The sequence below is a fragment of the Cupressus sempervirens genome, chromosome 10 (genome assembly GCF_028749045.1).
Source record: "Cupressus sempervirens isolate cs-2001-9-10 chromosome 10, ASM2874904v1, whole genome shotgun sequence".
Taxonomy (NCBI): Eukaryota; Viridiplantae; Streptophyta; class Pinopsida; order Cupressales; family Cupressaceae; genus Cupressus; species Cupressus sempervirens.
In genome coordinates this window covers 567246694-567267141 of record NC_143127.1, presented here as the reverse complement: position 1 = coordinate 567267141, position 20448 = coordinate 567246694, and the positions used below count along the sequence as shown (strand labels likewise).

The following is a 20448-nucleotide window of genomic DNA, read 5'->3' as shown; positions in this document are numbered from 1 at the left end:
GTCTCTTAAAATGTAATTTATAATGAAGGGCAAAATTATTACCAAAAGATAGGTTTAAGTTCAACTTCTTTGAATCTTGTATAAGCTTATTTACTCCGTATTTAAATTTACTATATACACTTTCCCATTTATATTTCATGCTGAAACTAATTAGCATATTCCTTATGGTTTATATTTCCTCCCTTGAATTGATTTCTTTATTTCCTAATTGAAAGGTTCATTTATTTATGATGTCCTATATTTGGTCCTTAATTCATGTATTTCATTCATATATAATAATACTTTTAAGGCATATAAATCTCCAACTTCCTTTTTTCTTCCCTTATTTTCTTGTCTCGTTTTCTATTCCTCCTAACTTATTTAACTACCTAACTTATTTCACCACCTAATGCTCCCTAAAATCGTCCTCTAATCAGTGAATTTGGTTCTTTATTATTAATGGTGGCTTTATAGTTGTGAGGGGTTCCTTCCCTTATTCTCATCTCTCTTTTCTTCAACTTTTCCTATGCCTATGTCTTTCTCTTTTCTTTATGTAAAGCTGCCCCTCTTATGCATTATATTCCTTCTTTTTCATTTGCTGCCTTTTATATTTCTCTCCCTCTTTTTATCATTTGTTCCTATGTGGAGGAATATATATGTGTGTGTGTGTGTGTGTGTGTGTGTGTTGGCCAAACAATACAAGGGCTGATGCCTCTCACGTGGGGCCTCCAACCCAAAGGGTGGTGCCCCACTTGTATTCATATGACATCGGTATAACTAAAGTTAGGATTATTACATTGATTTACTTGTTGTTGATTATTGTTATTAATTCAATAAATATTTGAATAATAGAATATATATGTTATTAGTCAACTAATAATATTTTTTATTCATATCAAGAATGTTTTTAGGAAACTTCTCAAAATTATTTATAATTAATGATTATTTATCATTATCAAATCTTATTTCAAATGGGGATATCATAGACCTACCCTGCCCAAAATTGCTTGTCCTCATGCAATTACATGTTTCTTCATTAAAGATGTATGCAGGAATATGTGAATACACGAAGTAGACACAAAGAAAGCACATTGATGCATGAAGATACAAAGTAGACACACAAAATATTTTCATTATTTTACAAAATTCTCTTCTTTATTATGCTTTGGTCATGAATCCTGCAACCAGAAAGTGAACATCAATACATATATATCTATAAGTTTTCAAAGAAAAATTGAAGTTAGTCCAAGCAAATCCCATACTAAACCCAAGAGCAAAACATTGGCCCCCTGGCCCGATGGCAGCTTTTAGGCATCCATCTGAGATGCTCTACTTAGTGGGTTGCTTGTTTCTCTTTATGTATCATATCCTTTATTAGAGGCATTCTTACAAAAAGGTTCCCTTAGCGTCTTTCCCTTAATTAGTACTACAATAAGGTGTCCTATTGGTTCTCCCTTTTGTAGACTCCTAGGAAAGCTTCTTGCATTAGGATTCACTTAACTAGTACTACAATCGGGTACCCTAGCCATTCTCCCTTTATCACAAAGTAGTCGGCAGCTTTCCTTTCATTAATATAACTTTCAACTGTCCCTTTTTGCTTAATGTGTTAACATTTTGAAGTCTTCCTAGGGGTTTCTTCTATTAAACCTTCTGATCAGCCTCTGTGAGAATTCCTCATACGAAGTAATTTTTTGGTGTCCTCAAGTGTGAATTCCATAGTACCACCCTTCATGCACTATGCCCTTTAGGAGTAAAATAGAAAATTGAAGTGCATCTTCCTCCATCATGGGACTAAGGGCGAGGTAATTGTTTAGTGTTTGCAACCAATCATATGCTTTGATTTCTCTTGATCCATCAAAGTTTGGAACGTTAACTTTGTGTTTGAGTAAGTCCTTTTTCACGCTTCTTATTTTTGGCCTTCACAAAATTCGCTAAATGTTATAAGTTCTCTAATCTCTGGTTCCAGACTGGCAAATGCTCTAGCATTTTCTACAACACTATTTGTAGGTTGTTCAATTCCTTCTTCCTCTTGAAATTTCCTTTCTTGGTAAAAAGGGAGGTCTGGGTACTTCAGTTAACGAATATCCCTTATGATTCTCTGAGCGATTAGAACTTGCATCCCTCCTATGAGTGGAATTATTATTATTCCTTAGACTCTCAATTGAGTTGCCCATGTTTTGTAGTGCTTGGAGGATTGCTTGCTCCATGAAGGCTCTTGATTTATTTTTCATTTGATCACTCATGGTGGAGGTCGATTTATTTTTTTCTCTCTCTAATGCTCTTTGGTATCTTTGGCTAGTTTGCATCAGCTACCTCCCACAAGATGGCAAGAATAGTGCTTTGATACCACTTGTGATGCCCCCTTTTAATATGGTCTCTTAAAATGCAATTTATAGGGAAGGACAAAAATATTACCAAAAGATAGGTTTAAGTTTAACTTCGTGAATCCTTTATAAGCTTATTTACCCCTTACTTAAATTTACTATATATACTTTCTCATTAATATTTCATGCAATTAGCATATTCCTTATGGTTTATATTTCCTCCCTTGAATTGATTTCTTTATTTCCTTATTGAAAGGTGCATTTATTTATAATGTACTTTATTTGTTCCTTAATTCATGTATTTCAAAAAAAATTTAATAATACTTTAAGGTATATAAATTTCCAACTTCCTTTTTTCTTCCCTTATTTTCTTATCTCCTTTTGTATCCCTCCTAACTTATTTCACCACCTAATACTCCCTAAAATCCTCCTCTAATCAATGAATTTGGTTCTTTATTATTAATGTTGGTTTTATACCTTTGAGGGGTTCCTTCCATTATTCTCGTAAGTCTTTTTTTTAACTTTTCCTATGCCTATGTCTTTCTCGTTTCTTTATTTAAGATTGCACCTCTTATGAATTTATGTTGTCCTTTTTCATTCACTGCCTTCTATATTCCACTCTCTCTCTTTTTTCGTTCCTTCCTACGTGGGGGAATATATATGTGTTGGTCAAACAATAGAAGGGTTGATGCCTCTCACTTGGTGCCCCCCAAACCAAAGGATGGCGCTGCAGTTGTATTAATATGACATCGGTATAACTAATGTTAGGATTATTACATTGATTATTTTATTGTTGATTATTATCAATTCAATAAATATTTGAATAATAGAATATATATTATTAGTCAAATATGAATATATTGACTAATAATATTTTTTATTCATATCAATAGTGTTTTTAGACGACTTTTCAAAATTATTTATAGTTTATGGTTATTTATTATTATCAGATCTTATTTCAAATGGGGATATCACATCATGTTCAGCATTTTCTTCATTCTGAAACAGGTAACATACAAATTTCGTTGTCTTGTTCGAGTCATAGCAAGTTTACCACGGAATATTGAAGAATTTTGTGGCAAGAGAAAAGACTCTGAAAACAATATCGAGTATTTTTATAGAGTGAGGCTAACCTTGGAAGATTCGACAGCAAGAATACATGCATACTTGTATGGTGAAGATGCGGTAGGGTTGCTTATTTTATCTCCATTAATAAATGACGTCCTCAATTTCATAGTACAAAATTCTCAACATGAAAATATTATGTGGCTAAAGAAACAACTAATTAAACATTGTTCTAAAATTTTGTTAAAGAAAAAGGCATTAATCTGTTGTTAAAATTGAGTGCTCTGGTGCCAAAATATCCATAACAAGGACCTTGCATAGCTAATAGTTTATGGTTATTGTATCATATAATGGATCAAATTGGCAGTAGTTGAATTTTCTTTCTTGAGTCAGACAACTTTGAATACATTTGAAGACTCCTGGTTTTGTTGGCTGCAGAATATTTTTTTCAGTGGCTATCCTCCGACAAGTTTACTGGGTTCTAGCATAAATTTGGTTGCACTGAAGACTAAATTCAATAAGCTTCTTGGTATTAATGAATCCAATTCTAATGAAGGTGAAAAGTCTTCTAAAACTCAAAATCCCCCTTGGGTGGAATGTTGTATAAAGTCATATTACTTGGACAAAAGTTCTCCTTGGGATAGCAGGCGATATAGAATATTTGGTACTACTTTGCGAGGTTGAATTTGATATGGTAGTAAAATTTATTCCGTCTTTTAAATCAATTGTGCTGTGTGTTTTTTTTGGACGAATATATTTTGTATTTGATGCCTCATCCATGTGCTGCAAATGTGGCAAAATATTATAGCAATCCATTTCACATTATGTTTTGTTAATGGATCTAAGATCTGGTTGTAATTCTGGACAAATGAGGAAACAAAAGGAGCTAGAGATCCAGGAGACTTGTTGAGATGAACACGAAGTATCTGTTTGACCTGTTAACTTTTGAATGCTCAATATTTATTACATGGTTGTTTCTCTGTGTTGCAATGCATTGATTTATTTAAAATCAATAAAGAAACACTATCAGAAAGGAATCCACAGAAAATAAATCTTAGAATAAGTTCTAGGGGACAAAAATACCAAATACTACTGCTACAGTGAAAAGTAATTGTTTGTTTTTTGCAACAACTTCTGGATTTGATCATGTGAAGTTTTTTGCTTCAACATTTCAAATCACACTCAGTGATCCATCATCAGGATGAAACCAAGCATAAGAGAGCAAAGGTTTCATCCTGATGATGGATCACAGAGTGTGATTTGAAACGTTGATGCAACAAAATTTCACACAATCAAATCCAGAAGTTGTTGCAAAGAAGTATCATGGATTGTGGAAATCTGTTCTCATTAAAGTAATTGTTTGCATAAGTGTTGAAGGATAAAGTTAGTACAAAAAGATGTCAAACTGTTTGAATGTGTTGCCAATGCTACTTCAATGAGATGAGATGGTATCAAATCACTGATTACCAACAGCCCAAGATCACATTCTTATATTGTAACATCCCACCCTTGTTTTCACTGATTGCTGGTCTGAATCTTCTGAGTTTGTTTTTGAGTGCGTTGGTTTGGTTTTAATGAGTTTCCAATTTGTAGAAGTTTTTGGCATGATAGGAATCAATTATAGAAACATTTAACATAAGAAATAACAACAAATATATGTACTGGAATTAAAATCAAAAGTCTGATATAGTTTTGAATGACAAGTTTTTCTTATTGAATTTAACGAGTTCCAATACAATGACATACCCAATGGTAGCCTTCAATGTTATGATGCATAAAATATTAATCAACAAGGTATGGATGCTGATTACAAATCTGAATATAAATCTAATATTTATGCCAGACCTGAAACAAGGATGAGACTGTTCCAAGTATCTGAAATAGCTCCTCAAATCAACTCCAATGGTTAGCTCCAGATTCAAGATAAGCACTCAAACCTTGTTTACATCCTAGCAATGAAATTGTATGAAATCCTTGCTCAAGCAAATACAAATCATTCTGAACTAAAGTTTAATATAGATTTGCTAGGCCTGGCACATAAAACTGAATGACGATAAATGCCAACAATCACATAAAACCCTTCCAAAACATGGCATTCACCTCGAAGCCCTTGTCATCCAAGCTATCAAATCCTCCCAAGAGATTTCAAGTTGAAACCTCCAACAATCTAAGAATGAAACACAATGGTGAATTTCACCAAAGATGGATTTGGGGTTCTAACCAAACTGCTCAAAGATAAGGGTTTCCGTCCTTGTATTTCCCAAAAATGAAAGCAAAAGTTCTAGTGAAACCCGAGGACTTGGACCCCTTCCCAAACCTTGAAGTACCCATTCCTGAGATGTTTTTGCACTGGGTACTTGGAGTACCCAAGTACCCTCACCTCCTCGCAATGATGTCACTACTGGGATGGGTACTTGAATTTCTATTTAAATTTTGATTTTTAAATGTTACTATTGTGTATGTACTATGTTACTATGTTGAATGTTCAAAGGTTCTAATTCGTGCTGCAATTTTTATATGTTCAAGTATTTTAATTTAGTATGTTATACTAAATTCTAACTAGCATTTCAAGTATTTTCATCATTTCTAACTAGCATTTCAAGTTCTATATGTACAGTATACAACACCCCTCCCTACCCAATCCCCTCCTTGTCGTCCTCCCCTAGTTGTACCAAAATTGAGTCCCATTGTCCCCCCATCTTGGAAACTCACCTCAGTATCCCAATATCTTGAAATACCCAAATACTAGTGTTACACTGAAAAGCTCTCAAGCTTCTGAAAGAGATCAAATAAGCTAAGTAGATCAAGTGACTTCCTTAGTTTACCTTGTGTAATCATCTCTTGAAGTTTTTGGAAGCACTATTTATATTTCTCACTTTTAAAAATAATATTTACTTGCACTTGGGAATAATAATAAAGTGACCCCTTATATAACTATAATTAATTTAAAGTCACATTATGAATTAATTGTATATTCACCTTTTTCTAATATTTGTGCATATCTTCATATAATATTTTATTGAAGAAAATTTCACAACTCTCAAAATACCAAAATAAAGTCTCCATAACTCCCTATACATGAAAACAACTTAAAATCACTTTAATCCCCTTTATGTCTTCATATAATAAAGTCATTTAATATAATTATTATTACTAGCACAGATATCTTAAATAAATGTATTTGAAGAAATGTCAAGAAATATCAATTATAAAATGGTTTAGATTTAATGTATTACACTCAAAAATATTAATATTTATTTTTTAGTATTGACTTAATTTTTTTAATTTTAATTTCTAAAAAAAATGATTATTTACATCTCCAAAACTTATAATTTTAGCAAATATTAAATTATTTTAAAAAGTATATTATGTTTATAATAAATATTGAAGTTTTGCAATGTAGATTGTTGTCAAATTTAAGTTGAAAGATAACTATTAATATTAACATTAACAAGAAGAAAAGATGAGGTGGATGAGGTTGATATAAAGAACATGAAAGAGGATTTGGGAAGCTCTTCCAAGAAGAAAAGGAAAGGAAAGGAGAATGAGTCGGATCAAGGTAGTGATTACGAGGAGCAGAGAAAGGATTTTCAGAAGAGAGAAACTGTAGGGAAGGCCTTGGGAAACAGAGGAAAGAATGTGGAAAGGGTTTCTGTCCCCTTTGATGATGAACCCTTAATTAAGAGGATGGAAAGGAAAAGAAAAAAGGTGGTTGCTCAAGATGTGGGTGATGACAATGATCTCAAGGAGGTGGACCTGGATAGAAACAAACAGGGGAAGTAGGAGGACTAGTTTGAACATAATAGGGAAGAGGATGAACAGGTGTTCCTAAAGGGAATCATGGGTAACCTAGGTTCAATTATGAAGGATATTGGTACCCTTAAACATCAAATGTAGGAGATTTCAAAGGACTTTGATTAGCTCAGCAAGACAGCAAGGGGGGAGCGAACGTTGGGTCAACACATTAATAGGCTCTCTAAGGTTATTGGCAATGCGAAAGAGGTAAAAAACTTGATGAAGCATGTGCCAACAATTGAAACCATAAATAGGAACCTTGATCAGTTAAGCAAAGATATTCAAAAAAGGATGGATAGTCTGGATGTTAGAGTAAGTAACATGGAAAAAACAGTTAAGAAATTGGTAGATCAAAATTGAAGTATTTTGAAGACTGTGGCTGATAATTTCAATTCCTTGTTGAACAAGATGGAACAAAGTAAAGGCCAAGATTCCCTTGTTGTGAATGAGGACCAAGGCTTGAACAAGCATCCAAGGGTCAATTCCAAGAAGACCAAAGGAGTGGAAGCAAAAAAGTTGGATGAAATGAAAGCTTCTACAGAGAATATGAACATTCTGGTAGATCAAGTTGCGAACCTATTGAAGACTCTGTAGCTGTCTAGGAGTTGTCCTTTTGCTTTTCTTTTGTTGTCTTTTAGTGCATAGTTGTGCTTTGGCCTCCTATTTCTATGGTTGTTTATATGTTCTGAGGTCTTTTATTATTTGAACTTTTATGTTTGTATTTCTCTAATACTTTGTTAAAGGTTTTGGGTCCTTTAAAACCCATTTTTACATAATCAAAACATTAACATTAACACACTTATGCCATCACACTCCACCCTTTTTGTCATCTTGGCATTGATTAGACCTACGTTTGATTTAGTTTTTATAATTAAACTTAAATAATCAAAGCCATGTTAATTATCAATATTAAATCATGGGAGTAATTCATCCACTTTCTAGATATAAATATGATGCCAACTAACCACTCTGATGATTAACTATAAATAGTCATTATGCTCAAAACATTCAAGTGATGTAATGTCCCATTTTTCTAGAATAAGGTTTTAAAATAAGTGATAATAATTATTTTTTATATTAAATAATACTAATAAAACTAAGTAATAAATAACTATTAATGTATAGCATAAATAAAAAATAATATTTTAATGCATAAAGGTAAATATAACTAAATAATACCTTTAATAATATACAATTATAATACACCAATATTATCTATAATACTAATCAAATGTATGATGATATAAATATAGAATATCATAATATAACATATAATATAAACAAATTAACAATTGTTGAAAATATCAAATTAAACATCCACATACCTTATACCAAGTAGCCGCGACCTTTTTTGAATTGTCCTCGCAATGTACAAAAAGGATGGAATAGAACATTTAGAGGAGCATTGCAGAATAATTACGATGGTATCCATGGAGCTCATCAACTATAGAGGAGCAACAAATAATAAACTTAGACAATCTTTACAATAGAACCAACAATTGATATATATATATATATATATATATATATATATATATATATATATATATATATATATATATATATATATATATATATATATATATATTCAACAAAGAAACTCCACCATACAAAGGAAGAAACAACTTCGTGGATAAGTCAATAGGAACAAAACTTGGGAGCACTTAGTTTACTTCTCTTTCCACCCCTATCTTATTGATTATCCCATAACAACGTAAGAAAAGAGAATACATTGTAATTGACTTGAATTATTCAAAATAAATCAGCAAGGGACATTACAAGTGATTTATTAAAAATAGTGTGAATTTAAAGTTGTTGAATGAACTTTAGAATGCACAATAATAAATTAAGACACGGTGTGAAGATTATTGAAATAAGCACCAAAATATCAACTAAAGAGACATATAACACACTCATGAGGGTTCCCTTATCACTATGTTAGTCAACAAAGACCAAAGATATAAGCTAACATCTAGAAGAAAAAAAAGTGAATGCCTTGAAAGGGAATATCACAATTCATCATTTCTAGAGATTGCTTGCCCACAAGCAATCACAAGGGGCCCCTAATTATTATGTTAGCCTTCATAGACCAAAATTATAGATTAACATCTAGAGAAAAGTTAATGCCGTAAAGGAGAAATTATTGTTTTCCCTTCCTGGATTTTGATTTCCCTCGAGCCATGTACATTTGCATACCAAATATGTTGCTAATTGCACATATATATTGATATGAATACCAAGGTTGCAAACATATTGCTCCAAAAATCCAGTGTCATTCTAGCATATCAATCATCAATTTGCAACAACATGGTAAGCACTATATCATGTGATCCCTAGATCCCAAATTATCATATTCTCAACCAATGAAAAGTAGAGTGGTAGATATCCCTAACAATGCTACCAATATTAAATGGATTGAAAAACTTGTTCCATTCATGCAACCAATATCTAATGTCGATCTAACTATAAATGAACTCTCATGGATGAGGAAAATGATCATTGTAAGTATATAACTAATCAAACCACTTCACCTTATGTTGTTATTGGTTAGAACAACTAACCATGCTACCAATGTGAATTGCCCATATAACTTTAAAAGAACTATGTTGGATGTGGAAAAAGATCATTCCAAGTGCATAAACAATCAAATCACTCCGCTACATGTTCTATATCAAAACAACATCAACTCAATTGAGAACCTTACTACAAATAACATGACAAATACCTCTAAGGGAAAAGTATGATGGGGTCAGTTCATCAATATGCCAACCTCCAATAGGGAAAGGTTGATACAAACCTCTCCAACCCCTTCAATCAACTAATCTCCTCAAAAAATAATCTTGAATATTTTTGGTCAACATAATAAAACGTCTAATGTCAATGTTTGGCCCACAACTCAATGAATTAGGGTTAATGTGCTCGTCTTTGCTCATACCCCATCCCTTAAAAATGAATCAACTCCATACTTCAATAATGCATAATAAGGAAATAGTGTTAAAATGGCCTCTCCAAGAATGTCCACATGATTAGGTACTCCCAAATCAACAATGTCACATCCATGTCCACCCTTTCATAGGATGGTCCAAAATAAGTAAGCTTTGTCGCATGAGCCTCTAGAGAAGATAAGCCATGAAGCTCTTTGTGAGTGACCAAGGGCTCAGCCAACAATAAATCACTTATGTCCCCCTCTACATGTATAGGTAACATGCTAGGGGATGGTTCACTAGGGGTGCGCTTAGTTATCTCTTTTGTATTTATATCCACCACTTGTGCAATCAATTATCCCCTTTAATGGTGGTTCATGATCACCATGATGTAGGTTTTATGTGCATTCATCTTTTTTAGAATCATACTTGTCATTTAGCTCATGCAAAACAGAGAGCTCCTCATTTTTTTCCATCATAAGACTCTCCCATCAAACCATGAGTACCACTCTCATCCTTAAGTATTATGAAAGTCAAAGATTGCATTTCTACAGTGGATGATGATTCTTTAGCTAAACACAATTCTTTACATAGCTCATAAGTCTAAATTTCTTACTCTTGAAGGGCCACTTGAGTTCTCTTTGAAGGATCTTTGGTAACCTTAAGCTCATCAATAATCTTTCTACCTTCTCTCATTTCCCTTTTAGTGCATCAAAATAGATCCAAACAAGAAAGAAAATTAATCTCTATCATAAAGTATTTTTAGGTAATTTTCTTCATTATCACTAATGCTTCTCTAAGTGCTTATGAGTATAAAAGGGAGAGTTCTCCACCAAGTTCCATATGTATACCTAAAAACCTATAAAAAAAATTTACATTAGCTTGTGGGTATCATCAAAATGTCTAACAACTACAAAAATCTAGTCTTCATTTACCTTTGACTATCATGTCAAATGCTAGGATTCATGAGATTTATAAGCCCCATGCAATTTTTTTGATTTACATTAGCATCGTACAACTCTAAATTTTTATTTTTTTAGGCAATGGTATTAATTTGTCCTTTATGTGTAGTTTTGTAAATGAAGTTGGAATAACACTTTAAAAGTACATTCATCTCAAGCATGATCCACATTAAAAGTGTTGTGACCTTTGCAAATAGGGACCCCTTTATTTTTTGTAGTAGTTTGGTTTCCTTAGTTTTAGTTTTAGTATTAGTTGTTTTGGATTCTAAGTCTTACAAATATAGGTAGAGGATTGAGATCGAAAGTTGTTAAGAAATTTGATGAATATTATCAAGGGACAAAGTTGTTTCAAATGATAGAAGCAACTTTGGTTCTGAAAATCAACTTGAGGATTTCATGAAGGAAAAAGTGAATAAGTAAGATGAAGCGATTCAAGAATATGAGCTATCACAATTGAAAATTATTTTGAATGGTAAGTGGAAATCAAAGTTCAATGGTTAAGTGAAGAACAATGAAACTTTCTAGGTGTGTAATAAAACATTGCAAGAAATTCAAGTGAGTGCAAGTGAAAATGAGGGGAAAAAAAGAAATTTTCATTTCTAGTTTAGTGATGAGGTTTCGACCCACTTTTGCTCATTTGCACTCACCTATTGGAAATTTGACTAGATTAAAAGTCATTTTCAAATGAAACTAGCTAAGAAATGTAAGAGAAAATAGTGAGTTTGAAATTGAATAAAAGATTATCCTTGGATTAAATAAAGGATTTCTTGTTTAAAATTTTGAATTTCAATGAAGTGAAAAGGAAAATCCTTTGACAAATAAGAAATTTTTGGAAAAAGAAGTGGAAATATTGAAATTATAATGAAAAATCTAAATAGATCAAGTGGAGAAGGAAGAGTTTGTCAATCCTTTTCTCACTTCTAATACCTACCAAGAGTTCCTATTGAAAATTTTCCCAACATTTTGCTCATTTCCAAACCCTTATTGGAAATCTACTCAATATTTTGTTCATTTCCAACCACCTATTGGAATCATGCTCTTCCGCGTTCTCATCTCCAAACCATATCAAATTTTTTCATTAAAAGAGGAAATCAAAATGTTCAAGAAGAAATTAAAATGTAAATAAAGAAGGTTTTGGTCTAGGTAGGTCTCCTTGATGCAAGGCTAATTTGAGTGTCTAAGAAAGGATATTTAAAAATGAAAAATCCAATGAAATGACAATCAAGGTAAACCTACTTGAGTCAATGGACACATTTTTTCATTGAATCCTTGTGATTTCTAGATAGAGAAGTTGATGGAGGTCATTACAATTGCAACACAAAAATAAAAAATAAAAATACAAATTATATCAAAGATTGGTGAAAATTTGAGTAGACAAGAAGAAATTTCAAGATTAAAGGTGATTGATCTAAGCATTAAAAAATTCAGATCAATCAAGAGGAGAAATTACATCTTATCAAGACCAATTAAGACTAAGAAGTAGATCTAAAAGTGTGAATCAGACATTAAGAAAAATGAAATGATAAAGGGAAAAATTAAGAGAAAACCTTAGTTAAGATTCGACAAATTCAAGCAATGGGAAAATTTAAATCCAACCCTAATAATTTTAGCCAATAATCAAACATATGGATTCAAAATTTATAAATAATTTGATGGGAAAAAATCCCTATAAGGGAGGAATTTTAATTAAGTCTAAAAGATGTGAAAACCTACCCTAGGAAGTATAAAACATCAAATTTGAGATTGCAAATTTGAGCTAACAAAATATAGAGCTTAGGAAAATCAAAATTAAGAAAAAAGTTAGAACTTGTTCATGTGCAAGAAAAAGATGAAATTCCTAAATTTTAGCAAGGTGTAAACAATTTTAGTTTAAAAAAAAATCAAAATGTAAAAATGGACTGCAATATCTTGATACAAATCCTTTAATTCTTGAGAATGCATATTTTAATGATGACTTTTTAATTGGGTTTTTTCCTTTTAACACAAGTCTTTTTCCATTCTTTGTAAGAGCATATACGTGGCAATTTTCATGGAATATGATGTTCAAGGAACACACAAGCAAAGGCATATGAAGATCAAGTTTGAAGGAAAGATGATAGTGAAGATTAAATGGTTTAAGCAATTGAAATGTTTCACAAGTGAAGAATGCCACATGATCCTTGGATTTCCATTGAATATCCAAGAAATGTAGAACTGAAGAAGAAATTTAGAAACAAAGCAATTTTAAGTGGCTCACTAAGAAAAAGAAGAATATTAAGGTTGAAATCAAGATTGGAAATAAAAGATGGAAATAGCAATGCAAGTGAAATGGTCCAAGTCAACAACCACATAAAGAAAATATTGAAAAAAAGATGTTTAAGATGAAGAAACTAGAGGGAGACAATTTCAAGTTGGAGGGAAATCACAAAATTGGTCATTAAAAAGAGAAGATAACCATGATGATTAAATGTACAATGAATCTTAAGGAAAATAATTCCAAAGGATTTAAGAAAAAAATATAAGAAGTTGAGACTTATCTATGATGATATTGAGAGATACTATTGTAGTACAAAGACTTGTTTTTCTATAAGGAAGATATATTTCAAGACAAGCAAGTTGATGTAGCATCCACTAATTTGCAATCAATCAAATCAAAACATATCATTATTGTGACTAGATGCATCGCTTTTTTCATCAAGGAAAAATATAAGGGATGCATCCTTTTGAAAGAGAGTTTGTTGTGATCGAACATGCCATGGGGTTTTCCTACTGTCTCATGGAGGATATTTTATTTTTCATTGGCTATCATTCAATGATTATAAGTGGTTTTTTTGATTAAGGAAAATAAATTTTTGAAGGGAACCTAAAACCCTTTATAGAGAAATTACATTAGATAAAGCATTTAAATCCCCATAGAGAAATACACCAAAAGAGAAAATGATAGATCAAAAACAACATATTCTATCACTGAGACATAACAAGTAGCCAAAAGACCAACAAACACAACAACATAATAGAACAAAATAGAAAATAGCCCCCAAAGTAGATAACCTATAGATTGTAAAGTCACAATGACCTCCTCTTCTATCTCTTTCATTCTCAGTACTACATTCTTCAAATCCACCACCTTGGTCAAACAAGACTATGCCATCTTCTTGACACTTGCTCTAGTTCTCTTACCCAAACCAACACCCACACCAATGCTCTCCTTAGAAACTTGCTCCACATTCATAATAGTCTTTGATCCCAAAGATCCCTCTAGAATGGTCATCATATTCCTCACACTACTTAATGAATTCTTGAGAACCTTGTGGGAATCATTCATGATCTTCTTAAGGTAGGAATTCATCCTATTATCCATCTGATTCAAATCCTCCATTTTACTTTTAAGCATTAAATTCTTTTTTTCCTTAGCATCCACAAAATCAAGCATCTTCTTTTCCTCTTCAAGAGTCCACAAGGCACAAACATCAAAGGGGGTGAGGGAGAATTTCTCATTTTACTCTTCAAATTCTCCACCTTGGATAAAAAAGAATGAAGCTTCAAATTGAGGCCCTTAATTTCATGGAAAGCCTATTTTAGTAGGTAGAAAGAGTAGAGAGCTTTAGCTTTGTCCATTTGAAAAACCCCAAAAGTCATCCTTTTTTTTTTCCCTTTTAGTCATTGAGCATCAAAAAAATGGAAGAGGGTCTAACTTCACATCCTTATCCTTTTTTGATCTTGGAGTGTTTGAAATGTACACATCTGATCCATATCACCCTAGATGTATTCTAGCAAAGGAACCTTACCTTCCTCAACGCCTTCATTCTTAGACTTTCGTGTAAAAAAATATGGACCCTCCTTTCTTTTCTTTTGCACCATTTCCTTGTTCATAGGAAGAGGGAAGGGAAATTGTCTTGGGAGAAAATGCCATGGTATTCCTCCAAGTTTTCATCTTTCATCTCCATACCCTTTTCATTCCACTTAACCCTTCATTCAGACAAATCTTGCACAACCCTACGGTTGGAAGAATCCAACTTAGAAGAGGTGTCAGTGACCCTTTTCTTTGGTGGAAAGGAGAAACCTCCTCAAAGTCCTCTATAGTTTCTATCACATTTTCCTCCCATTAATTATTTCCCGTCGATGAAACATCCTTAAGAGACTTAGAAAACCTTATGCTTTTAGAAGGAGGGACATGAGAAAAACCCACGTCTCATACTCCTTTTAATTCTCCCCTAGGCCTTGAGCAGAAGGCTCACTCCCACTAATATATCTTTTCGTCTTAGTACTAGGGAAAGAAGAAGAAAATTTGATGTACTCATAAATAAGGAGAATGCGACCTTGTTGAGAAACTTGTCTCTTAGGGTTCCTTTAGTGCATTTTAACACTATAGTTAAGGTCCAACATCAACTAAAAAGGGAAGTACATATAGGCTTTATGTTAGAAGTGGTTAGGGATAACAAAATGGTACCCATAAATTTTGGTATACGTACCATCTAAAGTAAAATGCACCATTATAGGTTTAATAACTTCTCTCCAAATTTTCTTTATCTACTAAGGCTACTGAAAGGAAGTATTACTTTTTCCATGAACTCCCTCACCTGTTTTTTCTTGGAAAACTTGTTATTCATGTTATCAAAAATCTTCTTGTCTTTGTAAAAATTTATCCACTTTGTGGATATCCAAGTAATCCTAGCCACTAGTTCCACATCTATCACCAATTTCCTATCCTCCATCATCACAAAACTATTTCTCCAGTCTTCCACAAATTGTAGAATAGTTGGCCCATAGAGTCATGCGCTTTTTGTGTAAAATCCATCACCCCACCTTGCCTCAGCTTCTTCCAAACATTTGGTTCCCTCTTACATCAAAAATATGACATAAACTCAATGTGCTTCAAGTCACCTACAATTTTTGCAAAGCAAGAATGACCACACTACATGAAAATCTAATACTTGGAAATGAAATTTCTTGTAAAATAAAACACAAAAAATGTGTAAAAAGGATGTGGGGAATTATAATAGATTAATTCAGTCAATATTTTTGGCCCTTTGACACCACAAATGATGATTTTAATGTGATTATGTGTCACTGCCATGATTACCTATTTTTCCAAGTCTGTGATTCATCTAATCTTATCCAAGTAAGGCATTTATGTCATTATTTAAATTCTTCTCCCACACCAAATAATAATTTCATTATTATCAACTCCAATGTTAGCAAGACCATCGACCATAACATTAGTTTCCCTATAAGAATGTGAGATATAATAATTATTAAAATATTGTATTATGTCCCTACTTCTTTTATTATATGGTCTATGAATCTTTCTGACTCCCACTAAGACACTTTATTTTATTATTAGATTCAACCTCAATCCAAACATTTTTAGGTTACATATGACTGAAAATTTGCATAGTTTGCAAGGCTCATGTGGCTTATGTGAAATAATTATTCTATATTCCCAAGGGAAGTGCCACTACAACCCAACATCTACCATTCCCATCTCTTACCACTCACTCCCCTACATCTATCTAGCTCAAGACTTCCCCTATCTTCCCCATCAAAGTTTACTTTAATACACATCCTTTAAGAGGAAAAAGTTACACCAATCCCTCCCATTTCTTTTTAACCTTCCCCACCACTTTAGATATGTCCACCTTTAGACCCCATCTCTTAGAAATCACTCAATTCTCATTTATATGGATATGGGAAAGCTTGTCCTTGATTTGATCCTACATCAAGTTAACATTTTTATTAATGTCTCTTAAATATTTTTTAACAACCACCTTTGAATAAAGAGAAACATCCATAAAAATACTCTTATGTATTTCCTTCCAACAACCTAGAGAATGTAGCTAGCCACAATATTCCATAAGGTTTTGAGAACTTTATTTGACGTTGGCATTTCCCTTAGCAAAAGAAATATTTCATAGGAAAAGGGAAAATCCAACAAAGATTCCATAATTGGAAGAAATTTTTCTAGACCTCTCAGGTGAAGGAACAATGAAGTAGTAAATTATCTATTGACTTAGAGTCCCACATACATAAAAATAACTTGTTAAGAATATAAAAGCCTCTTTTGCACAAAGAGTCAATAGTAAGAATCTTGTTTTGTAAGAAAATCTAGAAGAAGAAAAAACACTTTAAGAATCAAGAACTTCATCCAAGCTTTCATCAAAAAAAGATTAGAAATAGGCATACGAAGCATTGTCGAGCACGAAAAGGCCATAAAGTAAGAAACTGAAGAAGTTCTAGACTACAAATAATAATTATCAAGATGATAATAGATAAACCACCCATAAAGAGATTGTTGAACTAAAGGAGTCACAATGGCATGACCAGAAAATGGTGATTACTAAGATGTAGAATCACAAAAACTTAAAGTGTTGTCATTGATTGGAAACAAGTTAACTAAGGATGAAGCATTTCAAGGAATTGCAACCGCTAGTAGACAGGAACACTGGTTAAAGACTAAAGAGAATGTTGTAATCAAGGCTATGACCAAAAAACAAGTGTAGAGGTTAGTTGATCACGGATCATCTAAGATGAGTCACAAAGGATGTGACAGGACTAGATGAAACTCCAATAATGATGTTACATGCATGCAATAAGAAGAGATTGAAGGACACAAGGACACAAGTCTAGATGTAGACTCATAGGTGGACATATAAGCCTATGTGAATAGGAACCTATATAGGTAGTCATGAGTATGATGTGGCAGACTAACTTATGGAACTCAAAATTTGAATACATGTTCTGAGAAGGATAATTTTAGGGTTCCAATCCGTAGATACAATGAGTGTATATAGAAACTTTAGCTTCAAAATTGAAGTGGGTTGTTGAGTTTGTTTCTTGAAGAAGACTTATAGAAGAGCATTAGAGTTCAGAAAAAACTAGAGAGAAGAATAGTAGACCAGTGGAGAAACACGTAAAAGGAAGAGGTGAACAAGGATCATTCATAGAAGAAAGCTGGAACATAAGAATATGAACAAGAAATCTTTGTGGGTAATCAAATAATATTTACAAGGCAAGGTGTGTCATAATCTAAGATCAAAACCCTTAGTTTTGTTTCTTATCATTGCAACTTTTGTAATCCTTAATAGGAAAAACTTGTATGGAAGTCTTTAAAATCCTCTAACAAGGTATCTCTCAAAAAGATATTTTAAATTATCTCACAAGGTAGCTTTAGTAGGCTTTTTTAATCCTAATATAAATTATATACATTGGAAATAGGATGAGTTCTTAGAAGGAATAATTGTATCCTTTCACATGACACTCTTTTACTTGCAAGGAAAGAATAGTGGCTATATTACTCCCGCTATGGTTTTCATCCTCACATTGATAGTTTCCATGTATAAATACTTGTGTCATTGATGTATGCCTTTCTATGTGATACTATATTATTCTTTTGCACTATATTTGTTATCATCTTACTTGTTAAGGGATTGGTGCTAAGATTGGTACGAAATATTGTTGTTGTAACTAGTTTAAAAGTTTGTATTGATTCACCCCCCGCCCCCCCACCCACCCCTCTTCTTAGTACCAATTGCGACCAACAATCGATATCAAAGCTTAGGGCCTAAGATTAAAAAACTTAAGAACTCAATGGAAGATCAAATGGAAACTATTATACTTCAAAGACAACTTGATGAAGTTGTGGACACTATTAAGGACTTGAAAGAAAAGTTAAGACAATGATTGGAAAAGATAAAGACACTAATGAAGATGCTAGATGAAATTCAAATGCTAATAGAAAAGTTAGAAGAACAAAGTGGATCTCAAGAATTTGAAGAAGCAATATCAAATATCATGGCTAACAATGAAAAGTTAACTAAAAAGATCGTGACAATGAAAAATGAATAAGAGTTAGTAGCAGTAAGAATGAGTGAAGCTTAGGATGAGAAAGGTAATGACATTCTAGCAAGAGATTAAGCCACTAAAGAACTAAGAATAACCCAAGAAGAAAAATTGTAAGATGAAGAACTGTTAAGAGAAAAGGAAGAATACATGGATATGATTGAAGAAAAATGCCATTATATTAAACAAGAAAATAATTTTTTGCATGAACAGTATCATGAAAAGACATAGTTGTTGGAAGCTCTAACTAAATAATGTGAGCAACTAGTTGAGAAAGTACACCATCTATCTGATGAGTTGAAGAACTCAAAGGAAAAGAACAAAAGACTGATGAAGTCAAATGAAAGCACCAAGAAGATGGAAGAGCAACTCAACTCTCAAAAGAAGTTTGAAAGCTTAACCCGCCTAGGATTTGAAGGAATTAGAAAAGAAGAGAAAGGAAATCTTTGGGAATGAAAGAATTAAACCTCAAGAGGAACAAGAAAACACCAAAGAGTGATAAGGAATCCAATAGACCTACTTGTTACTATTGTGGTAAAGTAGGAAATACATCAAATGTTTTTCAACATAGACAAGTAGTGTTTGGTACTTAACATGCCTATAATGGCTACTATGGTATTTGTCACCAGTATGGACATAGTGAAAATGAGTGTAGGGATCATGCAAATGAGGAAATAATAGAAGGATACTATTACCATTTTATGAAGTATGGGCACAAATCCAAGGACTATAGATCAAAGAATCAATCAAATTAGTCATCTTCAAAGATAGAAAGACACACTAGACAGAACAAGTGTGTTGCACAAGTTTTCTCTACTTGTAGGAATGATGGTCATCTTACATCCATGAAAAGTTAAGGACCAATCACATGAATAATACTAGACCATGGAAAAGTACATTTATGAAATGCTACAGATGTCATAAGATTAGTCATGTTGCCAAAAATTGTTGAACCAAAGGAAAATCTAAATAGAAACATGCTAGCAAGAAAGGAAAGGAGAAGATCATTGGCATTGAGGAAGTCAACAAGGACTTTGCCAAGGTCTAGACCAAGAAGAATGAAAAAGAAGTTGACATTAAACCTGTAGAGGTTGTGAGATAACTAGTGAATGGTGAAACTTTCAAATCAAACTAAGCCACCAAATCTTAAGGGGTTATGCAAGCAAGCTGAATCTTGCATCGATCCCTATATTCAAACTGGTAAGTCATGAAACATGATGCTAAGGAGAACTAGAATTTAGTTACTAGTATAATATGCTTTACTTGTGAAGATAAGATAAGTCATATCCAAAATATTGAGCATTGGACAACATGACAAAAATCATTAGCTACAAAAACTAAGAGGTGGGTAGGAGATGTGTTTACCATTAGAGCCTCAATGTTACTATTTCAGATCTATAAATAGGCACATCACAAAGTGATTATCACTTTGCAAACTTGAAATTTCTTAAGCTTTCATATTTGCCAAACCCTATCAAGTGTGATATCATTATGAGAGTTTTGTGTGAATCCAAGGAAAAAGTGAAAGGTAATCTAAGAGCAAGGTCTAAGGAAGCTAGTGTGAGAAGCAATGAACAAATT

At 32.7% G+C, this 20448-nt stretch overlaps 1 protein-coding gene across 4 annotated transcripts in view; it reads left to right on the top strand.

The window, feature by feature from the left end:
- The window catches only part of LOC149535144 (protection of telomeres protein 1a-like), a 293707-nt gene extending 289361 nt beyond the window's left edge, over positions 1-4346 (top strand). For all 4 annotated transcript variants that reach the window (XM_089804786.1, XM_089804783.1, XM_089804785.1 and 1 more), the window contains 2 exons: positions 3312-3488; positions 3807-4346. In XM_089804786.1, the coding sequence (XP_089660912.1) occupies positions 3312-3488; positions 3807-4052 (423 nt within the window). In that variant the 3' untranslated portion in view covers positions 4053-4346. The remainder of the gene's footprint in view (positions 1-3311; positions 3489-3806) is intronic.
- Positions 4347-20448: the final 16102 nt, after the last annotated feature.